At 52.3% G+C, this 13,420-nt stretch overlaps 1 protein-coding gene across 3 annotated transcripts; it reads left to right on the top strand.

The window, feature by feature from the left end:
• Positions 1 to 3,228: 3,228 nt before the first annotated feature.
• On the top strand, positions 3,229 to 13,077 carry LOC309599062 (uncharacterized protein). Of its 3 annotated transcripts, none has more exons than XM_082330183.1 (15): positions 3,229 to 4,094; positions 5,152 to 5,343; positions 5,990 to 6,181; positions 6,419 to 6,515; positions 6,685 to 6,770; positions 7,210 to 7,404; positions 7,998 to 8,069; positions 8,659 to 8,685; positions 9,392 to 9,455; positions 9,632 to 9,742; positions 10,025 to 10,216; positions 10,494 to 10,586; positions 11,316 to 11,432; positions 12,327 to 12,538; positions 12,699 to 13,077. In XM_082330183.1, the coding sequence occupies exons 2-15, from the start codon at positions 5,265 to 5,267 to the stop codon at positions 12,701 to 12,703; spliced, it is 1,542 nt and encodes a 513-aa protein (XP_082186309.1). In that variant the 5' UTR covers positions 3,229 to 4,094; positions 5,152 to 5,264; the 3' UTR covers positions 12,704 to 13,077. The 3 variants fall into 3 exon arrangements, with proteins under 3 accessions (XP_082186309.1, XP_082186310.1, XP_082186308.1); XM_082330184.1 differs by lacking the exon at positions 3,229 to 4,094 and adding an exon at positions 4,157 to 4,534; XM_082330182.1 differs by lacking the exon at positions 3,229 to 4,094 and adding an exon at positions 4,553 to 4,926.
• Positions 13,078 to 13,420: the final 343 nt, after the last annotated feature.

Raw genomic sequence — 13,420 nt, forward strand, 5'->3', positions numbered from 1 at the left:
TAATAAAGACCAAACACCCACCGGAGGGTCTAGCTACCCAACCGGAGACTGGATGAAAAGCATTTCTCTGGTGTCAGGGTCAAGCTGAACTTGCCCATCCATCCCTGAGCCATGGCTCTTGTGTCAAAACCAGAAAATCTGTCACCCCGGTCGTGGTGGATTTTGTGCATGAACCTGCGCAGCCCGGGGCTGTTACACGAATGTGACGAGGCTGGTGCTTAAGCCCAGGTCCAGAAATGCTCCCGTGCAGGTGCAGCATGGCCAGGAGGGATTTTTCCCCATCGCTGCATCATTTCTCGAAGGTGGGGTTTGTTCCAACCTGCTAGCATTGCCCGGCTGACGGCTGTGACCAAAACCCCAAGGTATTTGTCTGGACTGTTAAACGAGGAATCAAAGAATCCCACTTGCAGGGTTAAAGGGAGGGTAACGGGGCTGCACAGCTGGGCACTTGTGGACGTGTATGTAAAAAAGATGTTGCAGTGGTATCAGTGTATGAAAAGGGCTCCAAGAGGGGCTTTGCAGGCCTTAAAGGAGATGAAGTTTGGGGATGTTGGGCCCCTGGTAGGAACAAATGAAGGCAAGAAGCATCGTAGATCATACAATACAGAAGGAAAGGGGAAAACATTGTCCTTTTTTTTTTTTTCCTAAAAGTTTCTACTTTGCTCTGTGTAACTTCAGAATGAAGATTGTTAAAAGTCTCTTCCTATTGGTTTTTCTTTTTTTTACTCTTTTGTCATTCTTGGCACTTCTTCGGGAGACCGTGTCAAAGCAGCAGCTTGACACGCGGTCTAACAGGTGAGAAACGCTGCTTTGCCTCGTACTTCAGGACCTTGGCCCTCCTGCCCCAAAACACGGGTCCTGTAAAATCAGCCCCTGGGTGCCGGATGGCTGGAGCGAGGGATGAGCTGGGGGAAAGTGGAACGATGCCTGAAAACAGCCTCCAGTGTTTGAAGGAGGAATTGGTTTGGACCTTTCTAAAGTGCAGTGCTAAAATTCACCCCCAAACTGGGTGGGTTTTTAAAAATCTGGGCAGAAAGCTTAATTCTCCTTGAAACTACAGCTGGGCTAACCTTCATGTGAACGTTTCCTCCCCCAGGCTGAGTGTACGGCCCATGGGAAGTGCACGGAAAGATTTCTCTGTAGCTTTGAAGCAGTTTATTTCTGATGGGGTTGCTCTCCTCCAGTGACACCGTGACAAAGGGACCCCCGTGGAAGAAACCCTGGAAGGAGGCATTTGCACTTTCCTTGCATGGCTGCAAAGACAACTGGAACTGCTGCTCTTTCTGCCATCTCACTGCAGATGTAGACAAGACAGGCGGTTAAATGGGATCCCACCTATCTAAATATGCTGCTACCTTTTCAAACAAAAAGAGCTCTGTAAGCATAATGCCTGCAAACCCTTCACTGGGTTCTGTTCCTAAAGTGCCCCATGCAATGGTCGTACTTGTTAGGATTCTTCCACTTTGCTTTAAAACAAAGAATAAGCTAGATCAGGTCTGTCCCATGTCCACATGCAGAATGTATTTTTTTAATTGTCATATGTTTTAATGTTCCGAGAAATCGATTGAAAATTACTTATGCAACAGTTGGCTGATTGCCATAGTTGCTTCTCCCATCCGAGTTTTTCTCTCTTTCAGCAATTTCTTCCTAGCATCCCGAACGCAGTCGCACTTCCCTGCCGATCTGCCCAGCCTTTCTTCAGGCTGGGCGTGGGAAGCCGCAGTTTCTCAGAAACCCCTCAGGCCTTCTGCAGAATTTCAGACGGAGCTCGGTCATGTCACAACTGTTCGACTCGGTGTTTCCACAACCGCACGTTTCCTTGCTAGCAACGCTGACCTGCTGCCACAACAGTCACCACAAATACAGGCCCGCAGGCCAGGCTGTAGAAGACCCAAGCCTCTCTGCTGGGCTGAGCTGCTCCCTTCACTTATCAGGAATTTCTGGCTGCGGAACGGTCCGGCTGCAGATACACCCATGCTAGCTGCCAGCAGGGTTGTGCTGAAAGCAAAGTACTGACTTCCCTCTCTTGCAAAGTTATATGCTTATTTATTTTAGGAAATCATAGTACTTTACAGGCTAAATTGAATGTTGATCTTTATATCTTCAGTAGTTTAAGCACCTGCTTTAGCAAAAACTTTTTTTGTACCAGACATAAATTCTTTGCAGTTTGTATTTCCGTTCAGACTACATGAAAGAGAAGAGCCACGAGTGGTTTGTGTCTCTGATCTCATATTGTAAAGGAGCTACTTCTGCTTTCCAGACGGAGGAAGGCGGCTGCAGGCTGTGAGCACATCGACTACGCGCAGACCCAGAAGTAACTGCGAAACACGCTCTCCAGCGTTGTCCCACTGCAGCAGAGAAACTGGAAATGTCAGGTTGATGTTGTTGGCCGCTTACCATCTTTGTCCTATACAGAACACTAACTGCCTTATATTTAGGTGCCTTTCTGGGGTTTTATTTACATTTAGTAATAAATGGTAATTGTTTATAAAGGATAGCCTGTGAATTCAGCTGCCTGCTGTTCGCTTTTCATATTTTATGCTTTTTCCAGGAAGGTACCAGCTTTTAGAGGTATCTTGGTAATGGTCAGACTTGCTGTTCAGTCAGTCCTTTATCAGCGCTTTTAGTCATTTATTTTCTAAATGGCCTCCTATGTAAATTTAACTTGGTTTTAAAAAAAAAAAAAAAAAAAAAAAGGGAAGAAAATCCATGCAGTAATGTTTGGGAATGTGAATGTTTCTAGTAAGCGGTCTGAAAAAGAAAGCTGGAGCGATGCATACCTGCCCTTAACCCTATTTAGGCGTCCCGGTGCCGAGCTCTGCGGCCCCTCCGCTGCAGCTCCCCGGCTCAGCCCGGGCAGACCCAGGGGCTCAGTCCCAGAACGGCTTTGGGTGCTGTGAGCGACCTCCCCGGCTGCTGCCCTGCCCGGGGGTGGCAGGAGCGTGCGGGAGCGGGCAGGGAGCTGAGGGCGTGTTTCCATGGAAAGCCAAGAGCAACCCTGGCAGCTCAACCCCGCTTTTTGCTGGCTGGTTTTGCTGGAAATCTCATGTTGTTCCAGTCCGAGCCTGGCAGCGTGGGTGCGTAGAGCAGCACGGGTCAGGCTCCCCTCTGTACATGCGTTCACTTCCGCCGTCACCATCTGCTCGGCCTGATCCCTGCAGCACGGGGGAGGGATGTCGGAGCAAGATAAAGCAAGTCGCCCTCGGCGGCACCAGCTGAGCAGGCGCAGACCCACTATCGCAGGGCTCAGCTGCTGGGGCAGCTCCTGCGCGGGAGGTTTTGGTGCTCGGTTGGTTACTGGGGCAATACAGGGCAAAATGGGACAGCAAGCGTGGGTGGCAGAGAGGCAGAGGGACGGGCTGGTCTGAGCCTGATGGTCTTGGCAGGTACGGATGCCTCCTGCACGGCCTCAGGTAGAAAAGCAGCCTGGTTCAAGGCATTAATCTGAACTCTGTTAGCAAGGGGATTTCACTGAGTTGAAACTACAGCAGGTCCTTCTTCTGGTGTAAAATAAAAAAAAAAAAAAAAAAAAGATAACTTTGAGCTTCTCGGTGGAAACTTTGCTGTTTCCTGGATAACAAAGGCAGGCAGGAAGGTGCAGGAAGGTGCAGGCAGGCGGGCAGGCTGCTGCTGGCTGCCCTTTCCCCGGGTGGGGTGACAGAGGCCCCCTCACCGGCAGCGCTGCTCAGCAGAGCGGGACGGAGCAGCCGATACAGCCACAACCTTTCCTTTGGCTCTTCCCGCACGCCCTGCGGGCAGGGATCCCAGAGCAGCTCTGCTTTCGCAGGCGGGCACGGAGCTGAGGCAAACTGCTCGGGTGCCCGGCAGGGCCCCAGGACGTCCCTGAGCCTCCGTGGGCAGCGCAGCATCTCGTTCAGAGTTTTGTGTCTAACTGGGAAAGTTACAGTGGAAATGCTGGTATCCCCGCTGCCTTGTTTTGTGCATAGGTGTTAACAGAAGCATCTCAAGTAGCAGCTTCACAGTGAGGCTGATTTACAGCCCGCTGGTCTCCCGTGCACCCCTTGGGCTGGAGAAAATCCCTCTCTTCTTGCAGAAAAACCTCTCCGCGGAGGCCACTTCCCAGGGACAGGCAGGTGACGTTTGAAGGCGGTTTGGGGGCCTGGTGGGGGGCTGGCGTCGCCGAGCTGCGCTGGGCTGGGCTCCCTGGGAGCAGCCTTGGGCCAGGCGCTGCCGGAGAGGGCAGGAGGCACCCGATGAAGATGCAGCTCTCGTCCCCGCAGGCAGCAGAGCCAGGGCCGGGGGATGAACGGGACCTTCCCTACCCCTCCCAGCTTCGGGGCGTGCTGAAGGCTTCACAGCTGGAGCTGGCAAGACCCGCATGCTGCTTTTTTGCGTTTTTTTCTCTTTTCCTTTGGGACTTGATAGCTTTGGAGAGAGGGGTGTCTTTACTGGAAGGTGCAGAGAAACGATTTGGAGGAGAGCCCCGCTGCATTCCTCTGGCTGCCAAGCTGCCTCCTGGAGCAGACGCGAGGAGCAGCGCCTGCTCCGCACCCGCTGCCGCTGCCAGCCGCAGGTCCGACTTCCAGCAGAGAACTTCCCAGCGCCGAGGTGGCAGGGAGGGACCGGAGCGGCGGGGGTCGGACCCAGGGGCGCGGCGCTGCTTTCGGCTGCCCGTCCCCCAGCCGAGGCTGCTGCTGCCGGCCCAGGGCTGCGGGCAGCACCCACGGGTGCTCTTGAGCAAACCCTTCCCCACCCTGCGGCTCCGGGAGTGGCCCCGCTCCCCCTCCGCTCCCCGCCCTGCGGGGCTGCCCGCCCCCGGCTCCCGGCGCCCCGAGGCAGCCATGGGCTCCGGGCAGCGCCGCCGGCTCCTGCCCGCGCTGCTGCTGCCGCTGCCGCTGCCCCTGCTGCTGCCGCTGCTGCTGCTGCCGCTGCTGCTGCTGCTGCTGCTGCCGCCCGCGGCGTGGGGTGAGCCCGCGGGGGGGGATGGGGTGATGGAGGGCGGGGGGGGCGCTGAGCCCCGTCACCCCGCGCCTGTGCTCCGCGGTGGGTGGGTGTCGCGGGTGTCGCGGGTGTCGCGGGTGCGTGTGCCGCGCTCCCCTGCGGATTCGTATGCGCGTGGGCGCTTGTGCCGTGTCCTGCTCGGGGAGCTGTAGTAGAAGCCCCACTGAGTCCGGGTTTATTTTGCCACAGGTGACTGTGGGCCGTTGCCAGATATAAGCCACGCGGAGCCGCCAGAGGATGTTAAACATGAGGAGAGCTTCAAAGTCGGCTTCAAAGTAACGTACAGATGCGTTACCGGTTATATGAAACGCCCCTTGCTATTAGATACGATACAGTGCCTCAGAAACTCCCAGTGGTCCAACCTCGCCGAGTTTTGCGGTCGTAAGTATTTCGCTTTCTCTGAAATGAGTTGCTTAGACGTGCACGCTGCTTGTGCAAACGTTTACGGCTTTAGCAATTGCTGTTTCGAGGGTTTCCCCATCCAAAGTGACACAGGATGCAGTTGCTTGTCAGAGAATCTCTTACTGCCCCTTTTTCCTGACCCTGCTGAGTCTGTTGGAGCCATGCGCTGGAGCTTGTGTGTTAATAAAAATAGCTGGCTGGCCTGGGGAAGCAGAGGAAGGAGGGGCAGGACTAGAGCGGCGAAGCGCTGGCAGAGCTGGGTGCTGACACAAGAGTTAACTAAGGGGGAGAAGGTTTGGCTTTGGGGATTTGCAAACCTCCGCTGCGCTTCCCCACCTCAAACGCTTCAGCTGTGGAACTGGTGAGGGAGGTAAGCACTGCGCTTGTGAATGATTGTAAGAGGGCAAATTTTAACGTTTAAAATCTTCTTCCGTTAAATAGTCGTCTAGGGATATTTTTGAATTATGCAAATTGCCAATCACCATCTTAAAAATATTTGTGGTATCCATATTCTTAGGGAGGCTTGTGCATTACCACCTGGATTTATGTTTATACATAGTTGAATGCAAAAGATTGTTATTTTTGCTCTCTAACTGTACACTTTGGTTGTCTTTGTTGTCACTAGGTAGCTGTCCCAGCCCGCTGCGTGTGCATTTTGCTAAAGTATCAGAAGAAGATGAAATGCAGAATTTTTATCCTGTTAATATGACGGTGAAGTACATTTGTCGCCCAGGCTACGAGAACACCACAGAGCAGCTCCCCACCAGCACTTGTCGTGATAATTTGACGTGGTCAGAGGTTCCCAAGCTATGTCAGAGTGAGTGTCTCCGTGTCGTTTCGTTTTCTCCAACATCCTCCCACGGCCGCACCCGCAGCGCTGTGCTCTGCGTGCCGCGTCTGATTTGTATTTTAGGATTGCCTTTTTTTTAATGACGTTTCGCATGAACTACTATCAGATGCCTGGTTTGACGTTGCTATACTGTTATGAAAAGCATGCCTGGGGGTTTTTTCCCCATCCTTGTAGTGTCCTAAGGATAATCTTATTCTTTTTTAGTGAAATCTTGTGGCGTTCCAGCAAATCCAGAACACGGCAAAGTTGTTACAAACAATTATATGCTCAATGCAGAAGCAGATGTAGTTTGTGACCCTGGGTGAGTGTGAAGCCAGGTGCCCACTGCATCCCAGTCGCCTGGCCAGAGTCACTGGTGTGCGAGCTGGGACGAGGGGCTCTGCCTGTCGAGTCCTCGGCACCTGTCCGGGGTGACATGTTCTTGGTTGGTGACAACAAACTGATTTGTTGCTGTGCCTTTTACCCCGCAGGTACACGTTAAAGGGAGAGTCACCTCGCATCCACTGTTACCTAATGGGAGATAAAGTTGCCTGGAGTCATATTCCAGCTTGTCAGGGTAAGTGAAGTTGTCCGGTGCTTGACTGGAAATAACAAATAATCCAACTCAGAAATACTGAATCATGTGTTAATTTTACTAAATGAAGTCAGGTAAGCGTCTCTGGAAAGGAGCCAGCTGGCGCGATGAAAGCAGGGACTGGCCAGCAGCATCGCTGGTGCCTTCTGCACGTGAAAGACCGACCTAAACGAGCAACGCGGTGGCCTCGGTGTCCCCGCGGGCTGCCGCTGCCCCTGCGTACGCAGCACAGCAGGCTGGGAGGCACCGCAAAGTAACTGCGCGCCGAGAGGGTGGCCAGGGCTCCCGTTTCGGCCCCTGCTCCTGCAACGGGTGCAATGCGAGCCTGTGTGCAAGCGGCCCTTGGGTTTTCCTCTCTTCACATCGTGGGGAAGAGCATCCCAGGGGTCACCTCCCAAACTCTTTTCTTTTTCTCCCCCAGCTACTTTTTGCCCTCCGCCTCCAGCTGTTCCCGATGGGAAGCACAACGGCAGCGGTACAAAGGAGTTCATGTACGGCTCGGTCGTGATGTACACGTGTGGCCCTGGGCTCCAGCTCGTGGGAAATGAAACTCTTCGTTGTACAACGGAGAACAGCATCGATGGCGTCTGGAGCGGGTCTCCTCCCGAATGCAGGGGTGAGCGTTGCTGGATAATTGTCCTGTTCTCAGGTAGTTTTTCTTGCTGTGCATTAGTCCAAATGCCCTTCTCTCAGAAAGGGAAGGACCCCAGTCTGGACGGGCGTTCCCGTGGGGTTTGTTTCCAAGGGAGCAGCATCCCTGCACAGCGGTGATGGTTAGCAAGTCTGTGCTTTGCAAGGTGCCAAGCTGTGCTGAAGAACAACATGAGCACGGTCGTACACAGTTTTATGTTTTTCCCTTCGAGAGGAACAGGCAGAATTTTAATCAACAATGTGTTAAGTGTATCAGTAACTGCAAAGCTGATGGACTAAATCTGGGAATGGATTCATATCTAGTGTCTAACAACACTTGGGCAGTAAAGCCAAGTGGGACAGCAGGCTCCCCGCTGTCCGTAAGGCGTGTAGTGTCACTGAGGTCCCTGGGTCACTCTGCCACTGTTCTTGCTGTCGTAGCCACAGATGCACAGGTCAGAGGCCACCTGCCCATGCTACATTTACTCCTCACTGAAGGATTTTATATATTATGTATAAATGGAGAATTATCTAAAATATGATTTTGAGTAGTTTTCCTTCATTTTTTTCTCTCTACAGTTAGCACTACGGCAGCGACAAACCAAACTGAACCCTTGGAAGAGAAGACAGCAGAGAATCCTTACTGGCTGGGTAAGAGTTCAGGAGAGGCTTTCTGCCTCAGGGTCATTTTAATTGCTATAATTGCACCCATGTTGGGTGCCTGTGACTCCACGTGCGGTGGGATTTCTGCTCTCACTATGCCTTCTTCATTTCTTTTGGCGGGTCCATCTTCCAGTTTCTAAGGGGTTCACACAGGCTTATTCCCTGGTCTGACCCCCTTTTCTCTCTGCTCCCAGCTGTGTGACTCCTTAGCTGACGTGCTACGGAGTAGGATTTCTCATGCTTGAGTCTCCCTCCGTGCAGCTGAGCATCTCAGTAGAAAGCACGGGTGTTATCTTGGCTGTATTTGGACGTTGCTGAGGGTGGAGGTGGCCTGGAGCTACGGACCTCAGCTCCGTCAGTGGAGAGCGGTGGGGTGAGGGACTCGAGAAGAGCGTAATGATGTGTGTAGTAGGGAATGACAGAGTGGTTTATAGTATTTTGTCTTCTCAGCAGTGTTAAGGTTAACTGGGTTTGAGTAATACTGTTCTGTGGGCATAGATTAAGGAACTTCCCTGTTTAGTTATCAGCATTGTTGGCTTCATTTTTTTAACATCAGCTTCATTATTTTCTTCTCTAGCAAGTATCCTCATCCCTGCTTGCATTGGTAAGTAGTTTAAAATTAAAAATATAGTTTCCTAACCCAAAGTTGTTATTTGCTATTAAATTCCTGGAGTGGGTGTTTTTGGTTTACTCGTTTCACTCCCCCTAGTCCTGAGTGTCTCTGGTCAGGGTTCAGGGGTTTCTCTGCTGTTGGGTAATGCAGCAGCATTGCAAGCGACTGGGCGGATGGTCTGCGTCTTAGTAGAAAACATTACATCAATTGAGGATGAAATGACAGAAGACAAAGAAGCCAGGGTAAGAAGCCAACCAAAAACTGTATGCCCTGTCATTCTTTAATTGATAAAGTTGCTTTAAAATGCCTTGGCCGACACTGAAAGATAAGAGATCAGTGAAGCTTGGAACATCCTTGTTGCAAAAGAGATCAAGTACTAAAACCGGTGCGTATGTTTAAAATGCAAAAGAAACAGGAGGCTGTCTATAAAAGCACTAAATAAGCGAGGATCCCACCCTTAAGAAATCAGCATGGCACCACACTTAGCCGTGGCTTCTCTGCTCCGCGTCCCGAGGCCCAGGAGGGGTTTGGCATTATTCTGGCTGAGAGGGAGCCTCTGGGTGGCGACAGCAGCCCCAGAGCGGAGAATTTTGCTGCCAGTCTTTTACCAAACTGCAGTATTTCACTTAAATTACACACCAAATTTGTTGTTTATTTTGGGTTCGGTTTTTTTTTTTTTTTTCTTCTTTGTTGTTAGCTCTCCTAGTAGCCCTGGGAATTCTAGCTGGGATCATCACAAGACGGAAAGGCACGAAAAAGCAGTAAGTGAGCCTAAGCTGCCCCTCACGAATCATAACTTTCCCTAAGGATAACTGGGTATTTTCTCTTAAGCTCTGAGTGATAGTAATTACCTTCAGTATATACTTGCATGGTTAGTTCTATCTTTCCATGTTGCTAAGTTGCTTTTTATTCTATGAATTTTCTCCTTTCTCTTCAGCTCTTATAATATGCATTTCCAAAAGGGCGAGGTGAAGGGAAGGGATCCACCGATGCACCCCAAGATAACAGATGGCGAGAAGCAGCCCGTGCCGTGGCATTCCTATTTTTGGTAGGTTTGCTTGTTCATCTGCCCAAAAACTTGTGCCACTCTTCCGACTATACCCACGGATCTCAGCGGTGTTATTCCTAGCCACAAACCTTGCCGTGCCTGACCACACCGCTACAGCACATCTTTATGCAGTTTTTGACTCTAAAATGCCAACACCTCTGCCTCTGCGATGAACACGCCGCTCGCCAAAGAGGCGACGGCTGCTTCACGGGAGGGTTTGGTGTTCGCCAGCTGCTCTCGGGGCTGAGCAGGAGGGGTTCCCCCCGTCTTTCTCGTCCGCAGCCACACGACAAGTTGCCACGTGTGTCCCACCTGCGAAGAGCGGCTGCACGCTGCCCTGGCCCCCTGCGCCGAGCCCGTGCGCCACGGCTGCGCCGCCTGCGAGGACTGGCTGCGCGCCCAGCCCGGCACACCGCGCACCTACTCGGTCTCCAGCATCGGCAGCGGGGAGAGCCGAAGCCCCGCAGGCACGAGGTACCGCGGCCGACCGGGCGCTTGCTCCTGCTCCCCTTGCACGGGTCCGTGTAAAGCAAAAGAGGGAGAAAGGGGTGCTTCTCGTGGGGGAGAAAGCATCTATCCACGGATAGAGCAGGTTTTGCAGCTTGAATTCCTTTGCTTCCTTTAAGTTGTTTTAGCAGCAGAAAGTACTCGCTATTTAGAAAAAAGTGGTTCCGCAGGGCAGTAGTCGTTCTGGGAAAGCCATGCATCCAGGTGGGTTCAGGTTGTCTTCTCTCCCTTTCTCTGCCCTCAGCTCTCCTGCCAAAGCTGCAGATGTGCAGGGTGACGGCACAGCAGAAGCTGTTCCGGAGCGGAGTGAGGCTGAGCAGCCCGTGGACGACGAAAGGTCTGTCTTCCACTTAAAAATACACAAGTGCCATGGTGGGCTTGAATAAAAATCATTTCAGAGTAGAGTAGACCTGTATTTATTCAATCAGAGGAGAAAATAAGGGTATTCTGCACCTCCTTGTTTGTTCCCACCTCGTTCCTGTCTCGATACTGTGCTGCGTAATACAGCATTTCATTCCTTTTAAAACGCTAATCTCTCTGCTTTTTTCCCCCCTAACACAAAGGCGCTCTGGACAATTTTTGTGCTTTGTGCTTTCTGTGCTTTTAAAAAGCATGCAGCCCGTGCACGTGTGTCTCCTATTTCCTCGCTCGTGTTGCGCTCTGGCAGTCGCACCGTACACCGCGATGCCCGGGCGCTCGCCGCAGCGCTCGGCGTGCAGGGCCGACACGGAGCTGCCCTCTCCGCTCCCCCTCTCTGCTCTGGGAGAGAAACGCTGAACTGGAGCCTAACTGGGTTTGCAGGTTTGGTGGGGTGAGGTTGGGAGGTGGGGGGCTAGCTAGAAGGAGAGTATGGATTTACGAAGCAGTGTGTTTCAGAACAGACATAGAAACATCTCACACATTTTAGCAAAGTGGGGGAGGTTTGTGCTAGAGCTAATTCCAGGTTTTCATCCCGCTTGGGACGGTTCCTCAGCACCAGGGAAGCTGGAGGTGCCCAGCTTCACGGGTGATTTTTGAGTCTCCATAGAGAGACTCGATGCACGTCCTCAACGGTGCTTCTCCACAGCAACCATCACATCTGTCCCACCTGTGAGAACTGGCTGCGCGCCCACCTCGGCCAGTGCGAAAGCCATCCTGCGGCGCCCGGGGAGCGGCCGGGGGAGCCCCGCCGGCGGGACGAGGGGTGAGTGCGGTGCGGCCGGGGCAGGCGGCTCCTCTCCGCAGCGGGCACTGCGGTGTGCGCCGAGCGTCCGCAAACCTGAGAGTTAACCGCGTAACTTAAAATAAAAAAATGATGGGGGGGGTAAATGTTGGTTCTGCTTGCTTATAGCTCGGTATCAGGGTAAACGTGTGGTGCCTGCTTGCGAGCAAAGAGAGGTGAAGCTGGTGTGAGGTTTATTTGGACAACGCTTGTGTGGTTTCCTTTGGTGTCTCTGAGTCAGGCTGTGCTCCTCAGCTGTCCTCACTTGGCTCGGCCTCGTGTCTTCTTTGGCCTGGGATGGAGCTTTGTCTTTTATTAAGCAGCAAAGAGCCTGAGTGCTGTGAGAGACCCTGCAGCGTGGGCCTTCTGTTCACGTCGCTGCCAAGTGCTTTTTCCACCTCTAGGCACGGTTAGTTTGTTTGGGGCAGAGCAGCGACGAGCTGAGCGAGGTCATCTTGTTGCTCAGTTTATTTTTTGGCATCTGCCCGTGGGAGTCTTGTGCTCTCTCAGGTCCACAAAGCTTCCTCTGTCATTGACAGAGGCAAATTCAAATAAACTTTTGGTTAAAACAAACATGGTTTGACGTGTGCATCCGCCTGCTTTAGCTTTTGTAAGTATGAACTTCTTTTTACCAGTCATTTATTTCATGCTGTTCCTACGAGCGCTTGTTCCACTTGCTATTAGCCCTAACCCTGGAGGAGCCGTTTCAGTTCTGCACTTGTGAGTCACTACTTGTTTGGGTTTAAAAAGTTAATATCTTTGAAATTGTTACTGAAACTAGCTTTTGTAGGTGCCAGAGCCTGCATGGTGTGGCTTGGCGAGGAGCAGTTCCCGACATGAACCCGTCAGGGCTCACCTTTGGCTCTCTCTCCACAGCCCGCAGGGTCCCGTCTGCCCTCCCTGCGCCGACCAGCTGCACCTCTCCCTTGTCCACAGCGACACGGCGGGCTGCCCCGTGTGTCCCCTGGCCGCGGAGGGGACCCTGGCTCACCTCGTCCCCCACCGCAGCCCCGGCTGCCACGTCTGCCCCGTCTGCGCCGCGCCCACCCACGCGCACCTGTGCCAGCGCCGGCGCCAGGCACCCGACGGTAGGGACCTGCGCGGGGGCACCCGAAACGTCCTTCGGGTCACCGCGGCTCGGGGCTAAGGTGCCGCGAACCAGAGGCTGCAAAGGTCACTCCTGCCAAAGCCAAGGGGCTGCAGCACGCAGCAGCTAACCCCGATTAACTGCTTGTTTCCCTGTTGCAGGATAAATGCCGATGGCTGTGGCATCCTTAGCGGCACGAAGCCGGTTGGAGAGAAGGTGGAGTTGCTACGCTAACTCCTGACCTTGTCGGGGTGAAGTTCTAAGTGCAGTAAGGCAACCTGATATCAAGCGTCTGACTCCACACTCAAGAATTTCTTTGTAAAGCCGGAAAATCAAACATATTTCAAAGCCAGCTCCGTGTTGGTTCAGTGCCTACTTTTTTGTTTGTGTCAGTATGAAAAAAATATTTTTGCAACTCTTAAAGTGAGGCTTTAAAAATTCAGTAAACGTTTCTTTCCACTAGGAAAGTAATTTCGTAGTAAACACCTTCTTTGCACAATTTTGCAAGATTTACTCGTATTTTTTTAAATGACTTTTTTACTGAGGTTCCTTTACTAGTGTGCAGATACAAGTGTGCAAATTGCAGTATTTATAGTAAAGCTGTTTGTAAGAAAAAGGAATATAAAATAAGCAATACTAGTACCCTGGCTTTTTATTTATTTATTTATTTATTAACTAAACCTTCTCATAGAGCCCTTGAAATGGTTTTGCAGTCTCATTGTTTGGCGGATGTAATCAGCTGCTCGGGTAATTGCTGCTGCTGAGGTTGCGCCGCTGTCCCCAGCAGCGTGCCGGGCCTTTCCTGGGAACTGCGATGACGCAGGCGAGGTGCCGCCGCTGGAGCAGGGCCCGTTGCCACCCCGGGCGGTACCAGGGCAGCCTT

This window comes from Platalea leucorodia (assembly GCF_965183815.1).
Source record: "Platalea leucorodia genome assembly, chromosome: 19".
In the NCBI taxonomy this organism is placed as follows: Eukaryota; Metazoa; Chordata; class Aves; order Pelecaniformes; family Threskiornithidae; genus Platalea; species Platalea leucorodia.